This window comes from Aptenodytes patagonicus, chromosome 3 (assembly GCF_965638725.1).
Source record: "Aptenodytes patagonicus chromosome 3, bAptPat1.pri.cur, whole genome shotgun sequence".
Lineage (NCBI taxonomy): Eukaryota > Metazoa > Chordata > Aves > Sphenisciformes > Spheniscidae > Aptenodytes > Aptenodytes patagonicus.
This window is the reverse complement of record NC_134951.1, coordinates 22,151,184-22,169,396: the sequence shown is the minus strand read 5'-3', so window position 1 is coordinate 22,169,396 and position 18,213 is coordinate 22,151,184. Positions and strand designations below refer to the sequence as shown.

Here is an 18,213-nt window from a genome sequence, read left to right as displayed (position 1 = left end):
ATTCCTCATGGATATCCATGGAAAAAAAGTAAATTAAAGGTAATGGAAAACTGTTACCTGAAGAATCTGGGTTGCACAGATATTACTGGTTTCCTATATATTGTGGGAATTCAAAATTTTACCAATATTGAAAAGACAAAACTAGTTTGAATTCAACTTGATATTGCTGAATGGTGAGTGCCAAACCACAACACGTTCTTATTTTTCTTTGATGAATAAGGGATTATAAACACATGCCATGGAGTTACAAAACTGACCTACATAATACACCTGAGTACTTGAGTGTGTGGGCTGTACACAAGTTATTTACCTACCTCTTATACCTCTTCTCTAAGTGTTGTTCACATTGCAAGTTCATTGAAAATGGAAAACTTCCCCTGTACTATCTAAAGTGTTTGGCATACACACAAATTTCTTCAAAAGATAGCTATATCTTACATATATTGATGGATAAGATATCTTTTATACAGATATGGCCAGTATAAAGATTGACACTGAATGCTGGTTAATATTTTTTTATTATAAATCTTGCTTTCTGCCACTTAAATTACTTTGCCAAACTGTTCAGTTGGAAATGAATATTTCATTAATATGGTGTCTCAAGACTATTTTTACACTTTAGACAATATTTCTTCTGTTTCCACTACTTTTATGCAATTCTTCACATGCAAGATGTATCCAACATGTATAAAGAAAATAGAAGATATCAAAAAGAAAACATCTACTCCAGAAAGAACATGAAGTTGACACAGTATAAAACATCTCAGAAAATACTCGTGTCATAATGGGAAGATTAGAAGATTTTTTGGCTAAGTTTTCAAAACTGTTGCTTACTGAATCAAGAAAGATGTTTTGGCATGTATCAAAATTTTAGAATTTTCAAGTGATCTAGCTAATTGATAGAGCACTCAGGAAAAAGAATAGTCTGAGTTTTAAAAATTGCTTTAAATAAAGTATAGGAGATGTTTCTATACTAAGAAAGGTCTTTACAGACCTTTAATAATTGCCTGGTAGCAATTATTTACGCTCCTGACAGCTATGTCTTCGATCTACACATAAAACATGCTTTATCTACACATAAAAGTCTAACTAGTGAACATTCTAATTGATTTACTTTAGCTGATTCTACCCCCTGTATAGGTGCTATTACACTTACTTAAGCTTTGCCCAGGCCAATAAAATTAAATCAGAAAGTTAATGACTTGAATCTGGCCAGAGCAAACCACCTACTCACATAATCAAATTGCTCTCACTGGCTCTTGCAGCCCTGTCGCAGCTCTGCAGCTCTTCCTGCCCGATGAAAGTCTGTCCTTTCTCTGGCACTTTAAAAAAAACGCCTGGGCCTTTTTTATTGGAGACTGAGAATGTTACCTAAGTCAAAGATCTGAATTTTATGATTCAGTTTATGTCTTTAAAAAATAACTTAAAGTACTCCCACCTCTCAAATTTCTCAGAGGGTTTATCAAAATGCCATCAAACCAAAACTTTTTTCTTGAACCCAAATTAGTTATTATCCCAAAGGGTGAAAAAATATCCCTTAAAAGGCATCCTGCTTGATAGGCAGCTTCCCAGCTGCAAATCAATCACTGTGTATTTTTTATATACATATGCCACACCATCACACTGCTACTCCAGCTTTTTACGTTATCTTAGCAATGTAATGCAGCATTTATTTGTATTTATTCTGAGTTTTGAGTGGTTCACTAGAGTTATCTGTGTACCAGACCACACGCTGCCCCACATATTTTCCAAAATATTTTTGAAAAATTGGAAAAAAGTTTCCTCGCTCACCATTAAAACATTATAAGACTTTGATTCAGACACACGTTAAAGATTTGAATATTGATGACAGATTTCATCTGATTATCATGAAATTTATCTGATTATCTTGATAATCAGTCATTAAATAGAAGCCACCATGGATATCAAAGACTGAGATTTTATATCTAAGTGGCCAACCAAAACCATGTAAAAACAAAATACTTACCTTCTGTAGAGCACGGTGGACCTTGGACAGAGGCTGTAAGCCTCTCAATTTAACTGTTTTGAGAAGTCTGCACTGAATTTCATGCTGCCCCAGCCATGATACTCACACTGCCTGGAGATAAGTCAAAGCAAGCATGGACTTGCTTATTCTGTATTTTTTCTCCTACAAAGGAAACCGGCAGCCACATGGCTAGGAAAAGGCTGTTAAATCCATCGGTCTGTCTAACACAATGTAAATAACTTGACACTTAGCAGTCACCATCCTGCTTACCAAAAACAGTCATTAGTCAAGGTAATGCTGTGTACAAAGTAATATTCTTTTCCTTTTTTAGACCAGCCAGGCAACGAGCAGACTGTTGTAATAAGTGATTTCAGGGGAAAGAATGCTGAAAGAAAATGTTTCCAAAAGATCCGGGGAGTGGCAATTGGAAAGAGAATAAAAGATCTGAAAGTCCGAACAACAACAGATCACAACAAAAAAGGGAACAATGTCACAGTCATTAAAACTAATTTTGGAGTTAAATATGCATGCTCATTGTTTTGCTTAGTAAAACTTAGAAAACAACTCAGAAAAAAAACAAGAGAGAACACTACATTGCCCCAAACTTCACAGTTTTCATTTTACAAACTTTCACAAGGTTCAAGAAGCCATGCCAGGCACTGCACAAACTCTTCAATGTCCTAATCTTCGCTAATCTTTGTAAATACAGATCAAACAAAAAGACGTGAAGCTGAGAGCCCACACCAGTCTCTCCCTCATGTGTCTTTCTCAAGAAGTTTGAGAATCTTTGTTATTTGCAATAAATTAAACATTCATTCAATTTTCTTTTTAAAAGAATCACTTGACTCTCATTAGCAACAGTAACAATTCCATACCAAAAAGAAATCAAATTTGGCAGCCTGATAAGCAAAAGAAGGAAAAGGAAATATTTGAGTCATTCCATTCCAGCTCAGCCAACTCTCATTGCACCATCTCCTTGGATTGCCTTGAAACTCTGCCCATGTTTGCAATAATAAAGCCTGTAAAGCTATTTTTGTTTTGGTTTTGGTTTTTTTCCATCAAATCCAAATGGAACAAATGATAAAGACAATTTGGCTCTGTTGTTTCCATTTTATTGTATATATATATACACACACACACAATATGTATATCATGTATATATATATAAAAACCCAGGCATACAAACAAGTATTTAAAATATTAACTTATTTTTATATATAAACTTCTCCAGAAAGACAAGCAACTATAAATATTTAGCCTGTGTGATATAGATTTTAAATGTCACCTTTATAAATGGACCTTTTCTGTAAGTGAAGTCTTAGCCTATAAGGCTGTAAACACTTCGGCTTGCTGGAAAGAGACTCAGCAAACATCCAAGCCCAGGAAGAATCAGAAGCCTGGGGTTTACTCACGTATACAAAGCTAAGCATAAGTTCACATTTGCGAGATGAGATCTAAAGTGTACAAAATATTTTATCAGAAAATAATATATGAAGTGGGGAAAAATACTGTAAACAAACTACAATAAGCTTTGAAAGTCTCAGAAATATGAATCTAAAAAGAAATAATTGAAAAAATACCATTTTGAGAGATTAATCAAGATGAGTGAAAATTTACAGTTTGTTTTTCAATTGTTCAAAATAGAATTGGGGCCTGAAAACATTAACCTAGCATTTTCATTTTACCCATTACACACAGTAAAATATTCCTGTAAAAGGACATTTTGTAATAAAAAAATAAAATATTATGCAATTTTACACATCACACACTATTTCTCCTCATCTTTTGTTGTTTTCTGAATAGCTGTCTGCTGTTTTTTCATGTCATAATAGCAATAGCAATTTCTTCTATTATATCATGTTGTTTTCTTTCCACAGCTTCCTTCTATCTTTACCCCGAGCTCTGTTCTCTTCTTTACTGGCTATACTTTCTATTTTTCTTTTCTGCTAGACTTTCAACCTTTTAATTTAAACTTAGTTTACTTACAAGCCAATCCATAAGCACACATGGGCAGCCTAACATTTATTGAACATCTAAATGACCAAGTTTTCTGCTGACTAATGACATCCCCATCTCATATCTTAATGAGCACTGACCTCACCTGAGAGAGAAGTCAGTAAGAGCTACTCAGAAAAATGGAGGAGGTTGGAATATTTATTAGTCATATTTTCTCTTAGGCATGTGTTTACCACAATGTTAGACGAGACACTCGCCCCTCTCCTTGTGTCTCAGACCCAGACACTCCTGATGAGGCAAGGGATAGGCGTCTCCCTGTTATTTTTTCACCAGCCTTCTTTGGGAAAGAGTATATTTACTCATGTCCAAGCATCCATTTCTTACTCTTTCCAGTGAGTAATCCCATGTTTGTATCTGCTACTCAAAAATTTCTTATTCAATGTCCCTCATGCCCCTAAATTCCCCAAAGTAATGATGAAAATTGATATAACTCGTCACTTTTCATTTTGCTGCTTTTTGGGAAAACTGAGTAACAGCAGAGGCGCTGAAGCTATCTGCCAGCAGAAACAGGAAGACAGAAGAATGTTTAAAACCGTGATTTTCAACTAGGGGCCTAGACAACAATACCAAGCAATCCACTGATCTATATGATCTTCGTGGCTTTCTAAACCGTTTCAGTAGAAGAAACAAAAAAGTCTTGTGCTGACCACTGTCCAAACTCCCAAAGCTTTGAAACAGCTGGAAAGCAAATATCCTACACAGTCCAGATCAGCATATAAAGAGATGTTGGCAGTAAATGGTGAATTTTCATAGTGGGGGAAGGTCACCAGTTTCACAGAGAGCTGTGCTGGGTTCTGCATTGTTCAATTTATTCATAAGTGGAAGAGGGATGAACAACAGAGACAACAAAGTTTTGGTTATGATATTTATCTATTTTAACAAAGTCTGACTAGGAAGAACAGCAGAAGGACCGACATGTCAACAGTCCATAACTGGCTATTAAAATGCAGACCTAATGCATATTAGTACAAAGTAATACATATGGAGAAAACCAAACTTTACAAATAAAATGGTGGGCCTAGAACTGATCATTACTACTTACGGACAAGATCTTAAGCTACCCTTGATAATTCCATGAAAACAACAGTCCAGTTCCAGAAGAGAAAATATGATGTTGGGAATTATTAGGAAAGGAACAGAAAATAAGAACAAGAGGCTATCCTAATGCTGCTCTAGAAATCCCCAGTTAGCCCACATACCAGATCTGTCCATGCAAATACCAGGGAAACTTATAATTCCCTCACCTCAAAACACAGCAGAGTGGGGAAGGAGCAATTCAGATGATGAGAGGTTAGGAACACTGATCTTTCAGTGAGAAGACTCCTCAACTTTAGAAAGAAATGAATGGAGAAGCTTAGGATCAAAGCTCATAAAATCATGGCTGTCATTGAGATGATAGAGAGGGATCGAGTATTGGCTGTCTCTTCCAACAGAAGAAATGGGGGACACCAAGTGAAGCTAGCAACTTACAGGCTTCAAACAAAAGAAGAAAAAACTACATTTACACCATGTAGTTTGTGTAGTACTCCTTGTCACCAAAAGTTATCAGTGTAAGTAACAGCTAAATTAGTTGAAAAAAGAGGTTAAACAATTTGCGGAGGAGAAATCCATCAAGATTTACACGTAATATGGAAATAATCTTTAGCTCAGAAAATCCCTAAGCTGCAAATTATTATAGGGATGAACCACTATATGCTGCTCTATGCTGTCTACTTGTTTATAAACTGCATTTTCAGTCACCCTCAGAGAACACATATTAGGTCAAATGGATCTTTGGTTTTACTCATTATGGACATCTTTCTGTACATAAATACATATTTAGCATTTTAACACTCAAATGTTAAGTATTTACTGGTCAAAAATACATCTTAGTAAAAAAGATGAAAACCAGAAATTTTACGTATGAACTGTAACATAAGACAACGTATTCCTCTGATGACAGTGTGTTAAATATACAGTAAGATACTTGCAGGAAACGATGGGTATGATTTTGCTCCACGTTTTCCTATTCTTCAACAAAGAATTTGATGAGGGTTAACTTGCTGCTGAGATGACAAAAATACTTTCCCACTAGTGGATCTAGTGACTTGCAGATATGTTCTTGAGAAGACTCATTTGAGCCTTCTGCTGCATCCCTCAGCAGCTTTGCCTAATGTCTGCCAGTAAATGCCAAACACTCTATCAATGTTGTACCCTTCTGCCCCCTGCTAACGACCAAGCACATTCTGCAAGCTCTGCAAATGTCTCCTTAACACATTCACGCCTTGGTCCTGGCTCGTTCCATCAGCAGTACAGACAGATTGCCCGGGAATGATTGCCCGGGAATGACGTTAGCTGGGTTCACATCCTACACACCCTCCAAAGTCGCTTTGCTGGGGAGGTTTAGTATCTTTTGCAGTATCCATTTGATTTGTTGGTACTCAGAGAATAGGGCTTAATGGAGGAGAAATACTCTCCTTTTAGCGACAATTAACATACTTTAAGTTACTTTCTGTATTGTGTACGTCTCCTTAGCCTGATTTTTGCAAGTAGTTTCTGTCGAAAATCCTACGGAAACATTCTCTTCTGAAAAATATTTTAAGCTTTTGTTTAGACAAATAAATATCAACATCTACATACAGATGTTTAAACTCCTTCTATTGTCAACAGAAGACTAGTCAACACACTCATACTGAAGAAGGCTGGAGAATTAATAAACTGCCCAAACAGTAGCAGCTTAATTCAGCTGTCTGAACAGCAGTGCCTGCTCTTGGTTTAGATGTCCCAGGCTATCTGAGACATCTGTTGGGAGCAAGCAGGCATGACACAGGCCCACTGGGAGACCTGTGTTCTTTTTCGATATGCAGCTTGAGGCTAGAAATTATTTTCTCAAGGGAATTCAAATGGCGCTAGATACTATAGTTAGGAAATGAAGGTGTCCCCTTTCGGGTGAGCGGGGTCCTGCTCCAGGCACAATGGACTGTATTGGCTAAGTTGCTACTCACTAGAAGGGAAGCTCACACATCAAACATGGCTGTAGACTACTGTGTATAGAGACCTAAATGTAGGTGTTTTAATCTCAAATTGAATTCTGCACTTGGTCATAACATTTCCATGAAGGAAGACCTAAGATAATTTTTACTGAAATAATCTTATGCCTTCCCCCTGTTTTGTGTAATTCAAGCAAATCACCATTGGCATCTAAATGCAGTTTGCTGCCCAGCCAAGAGTCTGCCAAGATCTGTGTCGGTATTCAGTTATTCTAAACACTTCAAGTAAACCTTCAGTATCTGTTCTTCTTTTTTGAACACTAAGTATATACAAATCTCTGTGTCTTAACTAAAATCTTATACCAGTGTCATATCTCTCAACTACCTCCTATATGTAAATTGATGCTCAGCAGTGAAGTGATCGAGCTTACTCACAGTCCAGATTTGAGACTACAGTCCTTTGTCCTTCACAGTGTCAAGGTGTATTTTTTTGCTGTCTTAATTGCTTAATCTACTGGAATTTTTCTAAAAGGGTTTCAAAGTTCTGATCGGAAGCAAGGATCCTGCATTTTTCAGATGAGAATGGGCTGGTGGTTTGCTGACTGATAATGCAACATTTGCAAACAGCAGATCTGCAAAGAGCATGCATCCTTCTGCTATAATAGCCCAGACTCCTGCACTGACAGAATTCATACATATCACCCATTTCTTTTCCCTAAATCCCTCTGTTAAGAGGCATAATGTTATCACAAATCATCACTGAAATTTAAAATGTCATTACGTTTCCATTACCCCTATCTCTTTGGTAAATCATGTATACTCCAAACAGATGTGTGATTTGTGTAATTCAGTTTTTTTTTTTTAAATTGTATTAAGATAGATGCTCTTGAAAAGCATCAGTAATGCTTTTTAGTGGCACTGTGAGTGCACGCTAGATTCCACAAGAATTCTCATGGAGCTATGAAAAAAACGTGAGTACTTCTTATACAGCTGTCTAGAAACTCACCATAGAATTAAACAACTAATGCTTTCCCCTTTCCCTTTGGGTGGATCCTTGACATCTACACTACAAACCAGAAATTAAAATAGATACATAAATAAAAAGATATGCACTGTAAACAATCCAATTTTTAGAATACGTTGGAATCACATAAACAAAAGCAGTAACAAGCAACACTGAGACTGTTGCCTTCAATTTAATTTCAGTGGCTACCTTCAAAAGCTACTCACCTGGAATGACTGCAATTTAAAAAGTCCTATTAAGGTCTGATCACTTAAAATTATAGTCACGTATTGAAAAGGTGTTTTATTCATATTCATCTCACATGCAGGAGAGCCAAAGTAATAATTGCCCATAGCAAATATTATTACGAGTGACTTATTTCAAAATAAATTTTTCTCCTCAATAATTTGCATGCCATTCTTAGTGCAAATCAAGTCCACTTTCTTTTGTGACAATTATTTTTTGTCAATTTTTACCTTCTCTGCTTACAACAGAATGTTAGTTTACATACTTGTTCAGCCTTTGAGACCCAACTGCAGTGAATACAATTATGCTTGTACAGCTAGCAAAAAATCAGAGAGCATCCAGGTGCTGCCAAGAAAAACTTTTGGAACGAGTTTTAGTATTGGTCTGCGTATGTGTAACTAGTCCTGTAGACAGGTTTGGATTTTGGTCATGTTTAGGCAAGCTACAAAGAGTAACATATTGCATCGATACTCAAAGGACCCCTGTCAGAATTACAAACACCATGAACTAGAAATGGCTGCAAAACACAGAAATCCCCTAAATAAGTGTAAGGTAGGATACAATTCAGGGAAGAGAGGACAGTAATACTACTGTATTCAGAATTTTACATTCCTCGACCGTTTAAATGGTCTAATAAAATATGTTTCAGCAACTTCCATGAATACATGAGCACACTATATTTAGTCAGAGATTAAAGGAAACTTCCAGGACTGTACTTAAAGCATGAAGTGGTTTTGCAAACTGCTTTGGAGGTGGGTCTCCATTCTTAAGGGAAGTCAGCACAGGACCTGCTGACTGGGATGCCAGCCCTGCTCCTACAAAGAGTCTGGGCAATAATCTCATCTTGGGTGAAACCACGTGCTCACACAAGGCTCCACAAGCACTTTTGAAGCTGGCAGAATCCACCCTGCAGAAGAAATCTAAGCCGTGGATCCCAGCCTGCAGCAGGGAAGGGGGAAGTGCCAGAAAGTGGGGGAAGCAGGAGAGAGTGAGAAAATGTACAGCCAGAAGTAGCACTGGCAAGGTCAGCGACTAGTAATGTTATGAAGTTTTCAAAAGAGAGCCTGAGATTAGGAGTAGACATTTTTGATATGTGGGGAAAAACATCTGGCTGCACTGTTGGTCTGGGCCCCATGCTGGTTTAATCCATATAACAAATTATATGTGAAGTAGGACAAAGTCAACCCAGCTTCCAAAATGGGACAGCTTTCAGAACCAGTGCTCAGCAAAAACCAATATAACTATATACTTACAAATGACAAAAAACTGACGGTGATGGTTTTTTACAAAATTACTTTGCACGGTCAATCCGTGTCCTAAGGAAGAAATAAAACAGACAAGAATGTGGAATTTACCAATGCCAGTAAAAAAGGGCTTAACCCATCAGCAACACATTTTGCAGGATTTCGTAAGTCCATGTTTTAAAGGGGAAGGCTTTCAATAGAAATTAATTCATTATTTCTAACTAGCTATCAACACCACTACTAAAGAAAATAATTTGATATACAGGCTCCACATGAAAGACAAACTGAAAGAGTTAAATCAGAGATGAAATAACTGCTTCTTAGTTTCATGCTTAAAAAAGACACTATTCTTGAGTGTAGAAAGCCCTCTGTGGGTGATGGGCTACCTCCATGAAGAATTCTTACACAGGTAAGAATGAGTGGTAAACCATCTGGTAATTCAATGAGTACCTCAGACATGTAATAATTATTCTGAAAATACATCCTACAGCTAAAGGTAGGCACTTCATATACAATAGATACGCTATTTATGTATAATTCGTACCTTCAAACTACTGATTACTAAATAAATTGTGCCATTGTTTTTTGTCCCAGAGATTCGTATTGCCTGACTATCTTCTGGCCCATCTCCTCCCCATTCACAGCCATTCAGCAGAACTGTAGCAGAAGGAGTAATTGTGCATTTACAGATGTAGTGTTACTTATTTTATTTATAACAGTCCCCTAGTCGGCTGGTGAAAAAGGAGAATACCCATTACCAGATGACAAGGCCACCATTATGTTTTGAAGAATGCTGGTCATCTGCAGGCGTATTTTGAGAATTACTGTTCTTTGTCAAGCTGAAAAAATGTTTTTAACTTATTTTTCATTACTTCCACTGCATTGTAGCTTGCATTATACCAGAATGATAATTCAGATTTGGGATACTAGATATATTAGTGGGGTTAGACGAGTATAATGCTTGCATTGTTCACACATTCTCCTCTGACTCACTGCAAGATTATAAACACCCACCGTAAGGGGAGCTCCACCCTGGCTAGGTTTAATCTAATGCTTTCTGCTGTTGCAGGCCCTTCTACCTTTAACATGAAACCAAGCCACTAAGACTTGACTCCATACTCTAAAGATTTTCTTTTTTTTTTTTTTTACAGTTAAGATGATTCACAAAACTAGCTTTACACAGTTTCCTGTAATCTCAAGGCGAAAGGTGTTCTGTAAATGTACTTTGTTTCAAATGTAAGAAACATTAACCACCCACTTCCTGTATTGTTCCCTAAAAGGTTTACAAGTACTGCAGGACTAATCCCATTCTGCCAAAAGGCTGTGCTTCTTGCCAAAGAGGGACTCAGTTAATGTTAAATGACTGTACTCTTCACATTAAATAATACTTGGAAGCTGAAACACACCAAGGCTTTATAGATCCCTTTTGAAAATATCTGACAAAGTCACAAGTCAATTTATTACAGGAGGCCCCGCAGAAAATTCCCAGGGCCAAGCTCTGCTCGGCTTCCACGGCTGCGTGTGTGTAAGGGAAGGACAGGGCTGGTGCCAAGAGCTTTCTGAGACCAAGTAACATATAAGCCGGTCAGTGGAACAAATCCGTTCCTCACAGTAAACCTTGAAACAAAATAGCGTGTGATGTTCGTTTAGAACTTTGCATTTATTACAGGCAAATATGGCTGGAAAGGTGACCGTTTCAGTAAAATCGATGCGAATGAAATAAACGTTAACCACTGTCAATACTGAATTTTATTACCAACACAATCCCACTCAAAACACTGACCAGACCCTATAGAGGAATGGCCGGACACTTCAACTGACACATTAGTACCTGAATTAAAAAAACAGGACATTAAATAATGTCCACAAGTCTCTGCAGCAACTTGAACCGGGTTAGTTTTCAGTAAGCCCAGGGTTTGGGTCCCGGTTTGCTCATACATCCCCACCACGGCTCGGAACTGAACAGAAAGTGCTACATATATCCCTGTCGATCCTCCTGCCAACTGAATATGCTTTTCAGCAGCATACTAAGGAAGCAGCAAAATCCTTCTAGGGACGATTAAGCCGGAGGCACAATGCCCGCAGGTTAACCAGAATATCCACCTCTAACCGCCCCCGCAAAACCCGGGCACCGGCCAGACCCCACGCGCCCCCCGGGCTGCCAAAGCCGCGCAGGAGCGCGCCGGGGCACCGCCAGCCCCCGGGACCGGCCGCGGGGCCGGGGGGCGGCGAGCCCAGCCCAGCCTAGCCCAGCCCCGCCGAGCCGCGGGCAGCCCCGGGCAGCCCCGCCGCCGCCGCTCGCCGAGGAGCCCCGCCAGCAGCGGGGGGGCGCCCGGGGCCGCCCGGGCAGAGCCACCGCCGTGGGTCCAACCCCCCTCCCCCGACCGCAGACAAAGGGCTGAGGCTCCACCGCCACCCAAAGTGCCTCCCACCCCAGGTATCCCCTCCTCCTCCTCTGCCCTCCCTCCGCCCCTCTCCCTGCCCGCCGGGCCGCCGCTCGCCCCGCCGAGCCGCTGGCGCGGCAGCCCCCGCCCGGCTACTCACAGGATGGTGGTTTGGGGGGACACGGCGGGGACGCCCTCCAGCATCAGATGCATGCAGCGCACCGTGGTGCGGAAGCAGAGGCAGCGGCTGGGGCACCACACGCTCCCGCGCTGCTGCGGCGGCGGCGGCTGCGCGGCGGCGGGGGGGGCGAGCCCCCCGCTGCGGAGCAGCAGCAGGAGCAGGAGGCAGAGGCCGGGGGCGGCCGCCGCTTCGCGCCGGGCCATGCTGCAGGGCGCGGGGCAGGAGGAGGAGGAGGAGGAGGAGGAGGAGGAGAGGGGCTCCGGCAGGTCCGCGTCGCGCCCGCTCCGCTCCCCGGCCGCGGCTGCCGCTCTGGTCGGCGGCGGGGCGATCCCGTCCCTCCGCGCAGGCTGGAGGAGGGGACGGCGGTGGGCCCGCCCCGGCCGGCGGCGGGCTGGGCGGCCGCCCCGCCGCGGGGGCTCCGCGCCGCCCTGCGCACGCACCGCGGGGCAGCGCCGCGCCCCGGGGCGAGGGGCCCGGCCGTCGCCCCCGGGCTGCTGCTCCCCGGCCCTCGCCTCCATCCCCGGGAAGGGAGGGGGTGAAGGTACCCCCTGAGACGGACGACTGCGTGCACCCCGGGAGAGAAGGACGGGAAAATGAAGGGAAGTGAGGGGGTGGAGAAGGCAAAAGGAAAAGGAAAGGAAAGGAGAGAAAAAGACAGAAAGCAAAGAGAAGAGATGAGGGAGAGAAGAGAAGGAAAAGAGAAACCCTTATGGCAAGAAGCAAGTTCAACAAACTAAGTCCCGTTTCTGCCCTGGTCTGAAAGACTCACGGACACAACCTTTGGACTACCCCCTCTTAGTGCCACAACTCATACTGCTGAACCAGGAAAATTTGTCACATTTGCCCTGAATTACATTCAGTTGATGTTTTTAGGTAGGCATGTACGCTGGCAAGGAGGTGTAAGAGGACTACCAGAACGTAACTGTACTTACAAGAATAATGGTTGCAGCCTTAACTCCTGTGATCTCAACACTTTCTCAAAACAAATCTTGCGTGAGAACACAAAACTAGATTACCTCTGAGATTTCTAACTTTGCCCTAAATACGTTATCGTTCTGTGGTGTCAGGTCCAAACTAGATAGATACCTTTTGTCCAACCCTCTCCGTGCTTTGACTGTCCCAGGTGAAAACACTGGAATGTCCTTTCTACGATGACAATAACAGTAACCACAACTAACCTATTAAGTGTAACAACAACATATTCTCTTACAAACAATGGATGTCAGCACCCCCAGTTCCACCCCAGAAATAAGCCATGGCACTTCTGCAGGGTTGCCTGCATGCCTTTTCTTCAAGGAACAATATAGACGCCATTCTTGCCTACAGCTTAACTATAGTAATTCTTACTCTGAATCTCATTGTGAAAACTTTGTTTTAGCACATGACTCAGGGAATGACTTTTTCTTTTTTTTTTTTAACACCAAGTCAAACACCTCATGTAGGAAATCGGAGGCTGGAAGTGTGCTACAAGTGCTGGAAATCACTGATGGGCCTATTAGAATCAAAACATGCTGAGATGAGTCGTTATCTGTAACTTTCTTTCTGCAGAAGTACTATTTGACTATGTTTTTCCTGAGTCGCTATGTCTCTCTTCTCTAAAGCGAGACATGACTGCTTATATCTTCAACAGGAGTTAGCTAATGGAAGCATAGAAGTGTTTTTCGTGTTCTAAGGAGTCCCGAGTCCTTTAAAACACCTTTCAACCTCCCAGTGAGCGGGAGGCTGGCTAACTAGGAACTTGGAGAGGCTTGTGAGAGTTTACAGAAGAAGCAGGTTAAAAGGTGCATCACCTCAATGTCGATTCAGCAAGCAGCTGCTCTGTGTTTCACCTTCTTTGCATTTGTAATCGGTGTTGGTATATATGCATGTCTTAATCCGAAATTTATATTTATTTCCTGGTCCAGGAAAAGCTCCGGCACTTTTGGCCTGTGAAGTGCAAGTGTTGGCACAAGTAAGTTTTTGTCCCGGAAATGCCACTCACATTAGAGCATCTTGGCGGTTGTAAATCTGTCATGCTGCAGCACCCATGCTAAAAGCAACAGAACATCTGAGGTTAGATAATTAAACACAGTAATATAGAGATACCACTAAATTGGGATATTTGTAGCATTTAGGAAGATACGATGACCGTTTATTTTGTGGCATTTTGGTGCTTTATGATGATTACTTTAAAAAATAAAGTACATAGTCAAAATTAATTATGTTTTCTATAGGAAATTAAAATGGTTCTGAAAAGTTTTTAGCATTTGGGGACTTGCTAGACTATTGTACTATGCATTGGAAGTATCTATGCTATACATGAGTAATTCTGAGAGTGAGATTAAAAGTGTATAAATATTTTCACTCTAATTAGGCAATTTAGCCTTAACATGCTATATAGCATTCTTGCCATTTACTTTAAGTTACATGTAACCTCCAGGCTCTTGGTTAATATATTATTAATGCCTCACAAGTCATTTAAGTTAGACTTTTTTTCATGCCCTGTGGAATCCAGTAGAGTATGAGGTGGTGTGCAATTAGCTCGGTACTAGACACTGGATAGAATATTAATGCTTCTAATTAAAATATAGTGCAGATTAACTTGACATTCATTGAGATGCTGAGACAGCAGTTAGTTCCTTCCTTGTCAGTGCACCGATTAAAGAGTCAAGGCTACATTTTCTGAGGCCAAGAACTGCATCTTGTTTTCAGTCTATAAAATGCTAGTTTGGCAGGGAAGAGAAGAGAGAAATATGGGTAGATTGAAAAGTCTTCACAGAGGTGAATAAGAAGATCCAAAAAAGCTTTCAAGAGATTTTCTCCAGTAGTAAAGGAGGAGTTGAAAAAGATGCTTAGAGAGTGGGTTAAAAAGGAAATCTTAGTTAAAGCTGCATAGGAAAGGTATTTACGTTATTATGTGTTGTAAGTTAAGCTAACTTTTGGAAGTCCTCACAGTTTCTTAACTGTTCTTCACAAACTTTCTGGAATAAGAGGCTTTTCATCTCCAGATTATGATTTATTCTTTGAACTAAATAAAGTAGGAAACTTGTGGAAAAATGTCTTTTATTAAGTAACTGAAGACTATTTCAATGCAGTTGCACAAGGGAGAAGGCAAATTTCTGGTGTTTCCTAAGTTTTTTATTGTTTGATTTTACAACCTCAAAATCTTTCCTATTTCTTTTTTTTCCTTCACAAACAGTATTTGTATAATACAGTAACAGGAGTAAGAAGTTTGTCTTGAGCAAACTTGGGCCACAAACTATTAAGGGCATAGCTGAAATCAATGAGAAGCAGCTCAGTGACTTCAGAAGGAAGAAAATCAGGCCCAAAAGCTTCTTCTGTGTGGTCATTTATGGTATTCATGAAACTGTAGTTTTTAAAGATTGGAGAAAAACTTCTGCTGTGAATTTAATTTAACTCTCTGTCTTCTGGTCCTTGCATGTTTTTGGTGCTGAAAATATAGACATCACTCTGTAATTTACTTTTCAATAATGCTGGCATCCTTTTTGGCTTCTGACACCTCTTTTATGATTTAAAATTGCAATTGTCTTTTTTTTCTGTTTTATCTGCATCTTATTTTCTTTTATAAAATGCACTGCAAAAAAACTGTATAATTATTTCAATATTGATTGCATGCTATTCCTAATTGGTGGCAGGGAAGGTTTCTGATAGATAAGACTTCCAAATGGTTTTGATATATCTTTCTATTCTTAGCCAGTTTTCATAGAAGAATTTTTATAAAATGTGCAGGGTCATTTTTATTGACCCTGCATATAAATATCCATGGGAAATTTGTCTTTGTTTCCGATTTCTCTAGTTGAGGAGTTGACCTAACAAAAAAGTAAGATACTTATGCTGGAAATGAGAGATCTTTCTGAATGCTGGTAGAAGTGCTTACCTTATACCTAGATATAGTATAAATCTCCATTTGCTTTTGAAAGTTTCCTACTTACCTCCCAAATTTTTGTCAAATACTGCCACTTGCTGGTTTTATTCCATACCAGTAATTTAGTTTTGCAGCTTTTGCTTTGCTGAAGTAATAAAAACACTTTCTAAAAGACCAAATAGTTAATACTTTTATCTTTTGTTTTCCAAAAAAAATCAGATATAAGAATTATAAGCTCAAATCCTCTTCAGTTTAGTTTATATCTCCATGTTAACATTCTGTCTCTGGATATAAAATGAGGCATTCAAGACATTTCAATATGTCTTCAAATACCTGACAACGGAAACGCTTTGCATTGACTTTGGCAGACACAGAATCATGACCTAGTTTATTGTTTAGGACTCTCTTGGTTAACAGTAACAGTAATAGTTAAGAGGAACAAATTGTAGAAATAACTGATGAAAAAGCACAATAAAAACATGTATTTAAAGTGGTTTTATTATAATATACCAACACAGGACTAAAGCTTAAACACATCTGATCTTTAATCTTTTAAAGACAGAAGCAAAACTCAGAATGGTTTTGAAAGCATATAATGGTGCCTTTTATTTCTATTACATACGCAAAGCGAGTATCATGGGGTAGCTGGATGGCATGTCAGCAAATGTGCTAAACTCAGGGTATCAGCCAAGTCAATTATTTAAATTCATAAATGCTTGTTCATAAACTTTTCTCAACTATCCAGGAAAGCTTATGCTTTACTCTGATACATACTTTTTGAAATACCGCATGCTTCTTCATAGATCAGTCAGAGGCAATATAACTTCTTCTCTGACCATGGGCATTCAAGAATTTATGACATAGAATCATAGAATCATAGAATCATTTAGGTTGGAAGAGATTTTTAAGATCATCGAGTCCAAAGAAGATTAAGGATGTTGTCTCCACAGAAGTCAGATTCAAATATCCTTCTTCCTCTCAGCTGGGAAAGTGATGTTGTTGATATCTTTAAAAGCTGCCATTCTCCTTTCCTGAATATAATATGAATTTCCGGGGAAAGTTACTCCTTCACTGGTTACATTATAAGAAAGGTTCCTTCCAAGTTCAAACAAGAGTGTACTGTTCTCTGGAATGTGCTAGGGTATCTTTAATTGCCTCATGTCTTGTAGATCATCTGAATATGCAATAAAAACATGTATTTAAAGTGGTTTTATTATAATATACCAACACAGGACTAAAGCTTAAACACATCTGATCTTTAATCTTTTAAAGACAGAAGCAAAACTCAGAATGGTTTTGAAAGCATATAATGGTGCCTTTTATTTCTACTACATACATTATATAAGTTTCTTATATAATAAGAAACTCCTGGGACAGATTCTCTATAAACTGGCAAAAAAAGTAAAGGTTCTCTTCCAAAGTATCTTTGAGTCTTCACCTCAGTCAGGCTACCTGGTGCTACTGTATGTGTCCAAGGAAAGATGCTTACCATATCTTAAATCAGCCAGTATAACTTATATTTGCCAGATATTTCTGGGTTTTTTTAACGATGTGTTTTAATGTGTTCTCCGTTTCAAAGAAAGAGTTTGTTGGGTGTAGCTGTAGGAAATGAACTTTGCTAACCCATTATCTGACATTTAAGGAAATGCCCATAAGCTTTGTTTTTACTAACTGTGCAATATGGATCTATTAGATCTATAGGCTTTTTTTTTTTTTTTGATTGCACACAACTATCACAGATGACAGTGGGGGTAAAACACTTATTAACCTGCATTGGCTAGTGAAGTCAGGCTTGAAAAGTAGATAACGCAATAGGATAACCCTCTTTTTATCCTGGCTTTTTAAACAATATGCTAGAAAAAAGAAATGAATAAAAATGAAAAATAATACTAAGCCTTGCTTTGGCAAGCTGCTTAAAACGTAGAAAACCATAGGTCCTTGCTCAACAGCCAGCCGATGTACCTAGTGGAAGAGTTGGCCAGTAATGGTAGAGAAAAATAAGAAAACTCCCCTGAAGAGATCTGCCCCAAGGAAGATGTACTCAAACCAACAAGCTCCTGGTTTCCCACAGAGTAATTTTCCTTAATATCAGCATAACGGGAAATTGGGTGTTATTAGTTTAATCCCTTGCCTACACTGAGGAAATACCTCACCCAGAAGAGATTCCAGGCTATTATTTGTACTACAGCTGTGCCTGGAGGCCTCAGCCAGGATCAGAGCCACCCACCCATGTTTTACAGACATAAATAAAAACCGGTGCCTTCTCTGAAGACAGACAAATGCAGTAGGACTGTGCCCATTTCCCAGATGGAAACCGT

The 18,213-nt window shown here is 39.6% G+C and overlaps 1 protein-coding gene across 1 annotated transcript in view; it reads right to left on the bottom strand.

Annotated features, from left to right (window-relative positions):
* The window catches only part of PXDN (peroxidasin), an 88,960-nt gene extending 76,727 nt beyond the window's left edge, over window positions 1–12,233 (bottom strand). The window contains exon 1 of the mRNA XM_076332854.1: window positions 12,010–12,233. Within this exon, the coding sequence (XP_076188969.1) occupies window positions 12,010–12,233 (224 nt within the window). The remainder of the gene's footprint in view (window positions 1–12,009) is intronic.
* Between the last annotated feature and the right edge of the window lie 5,980 nt (window positions 12,234–18,213).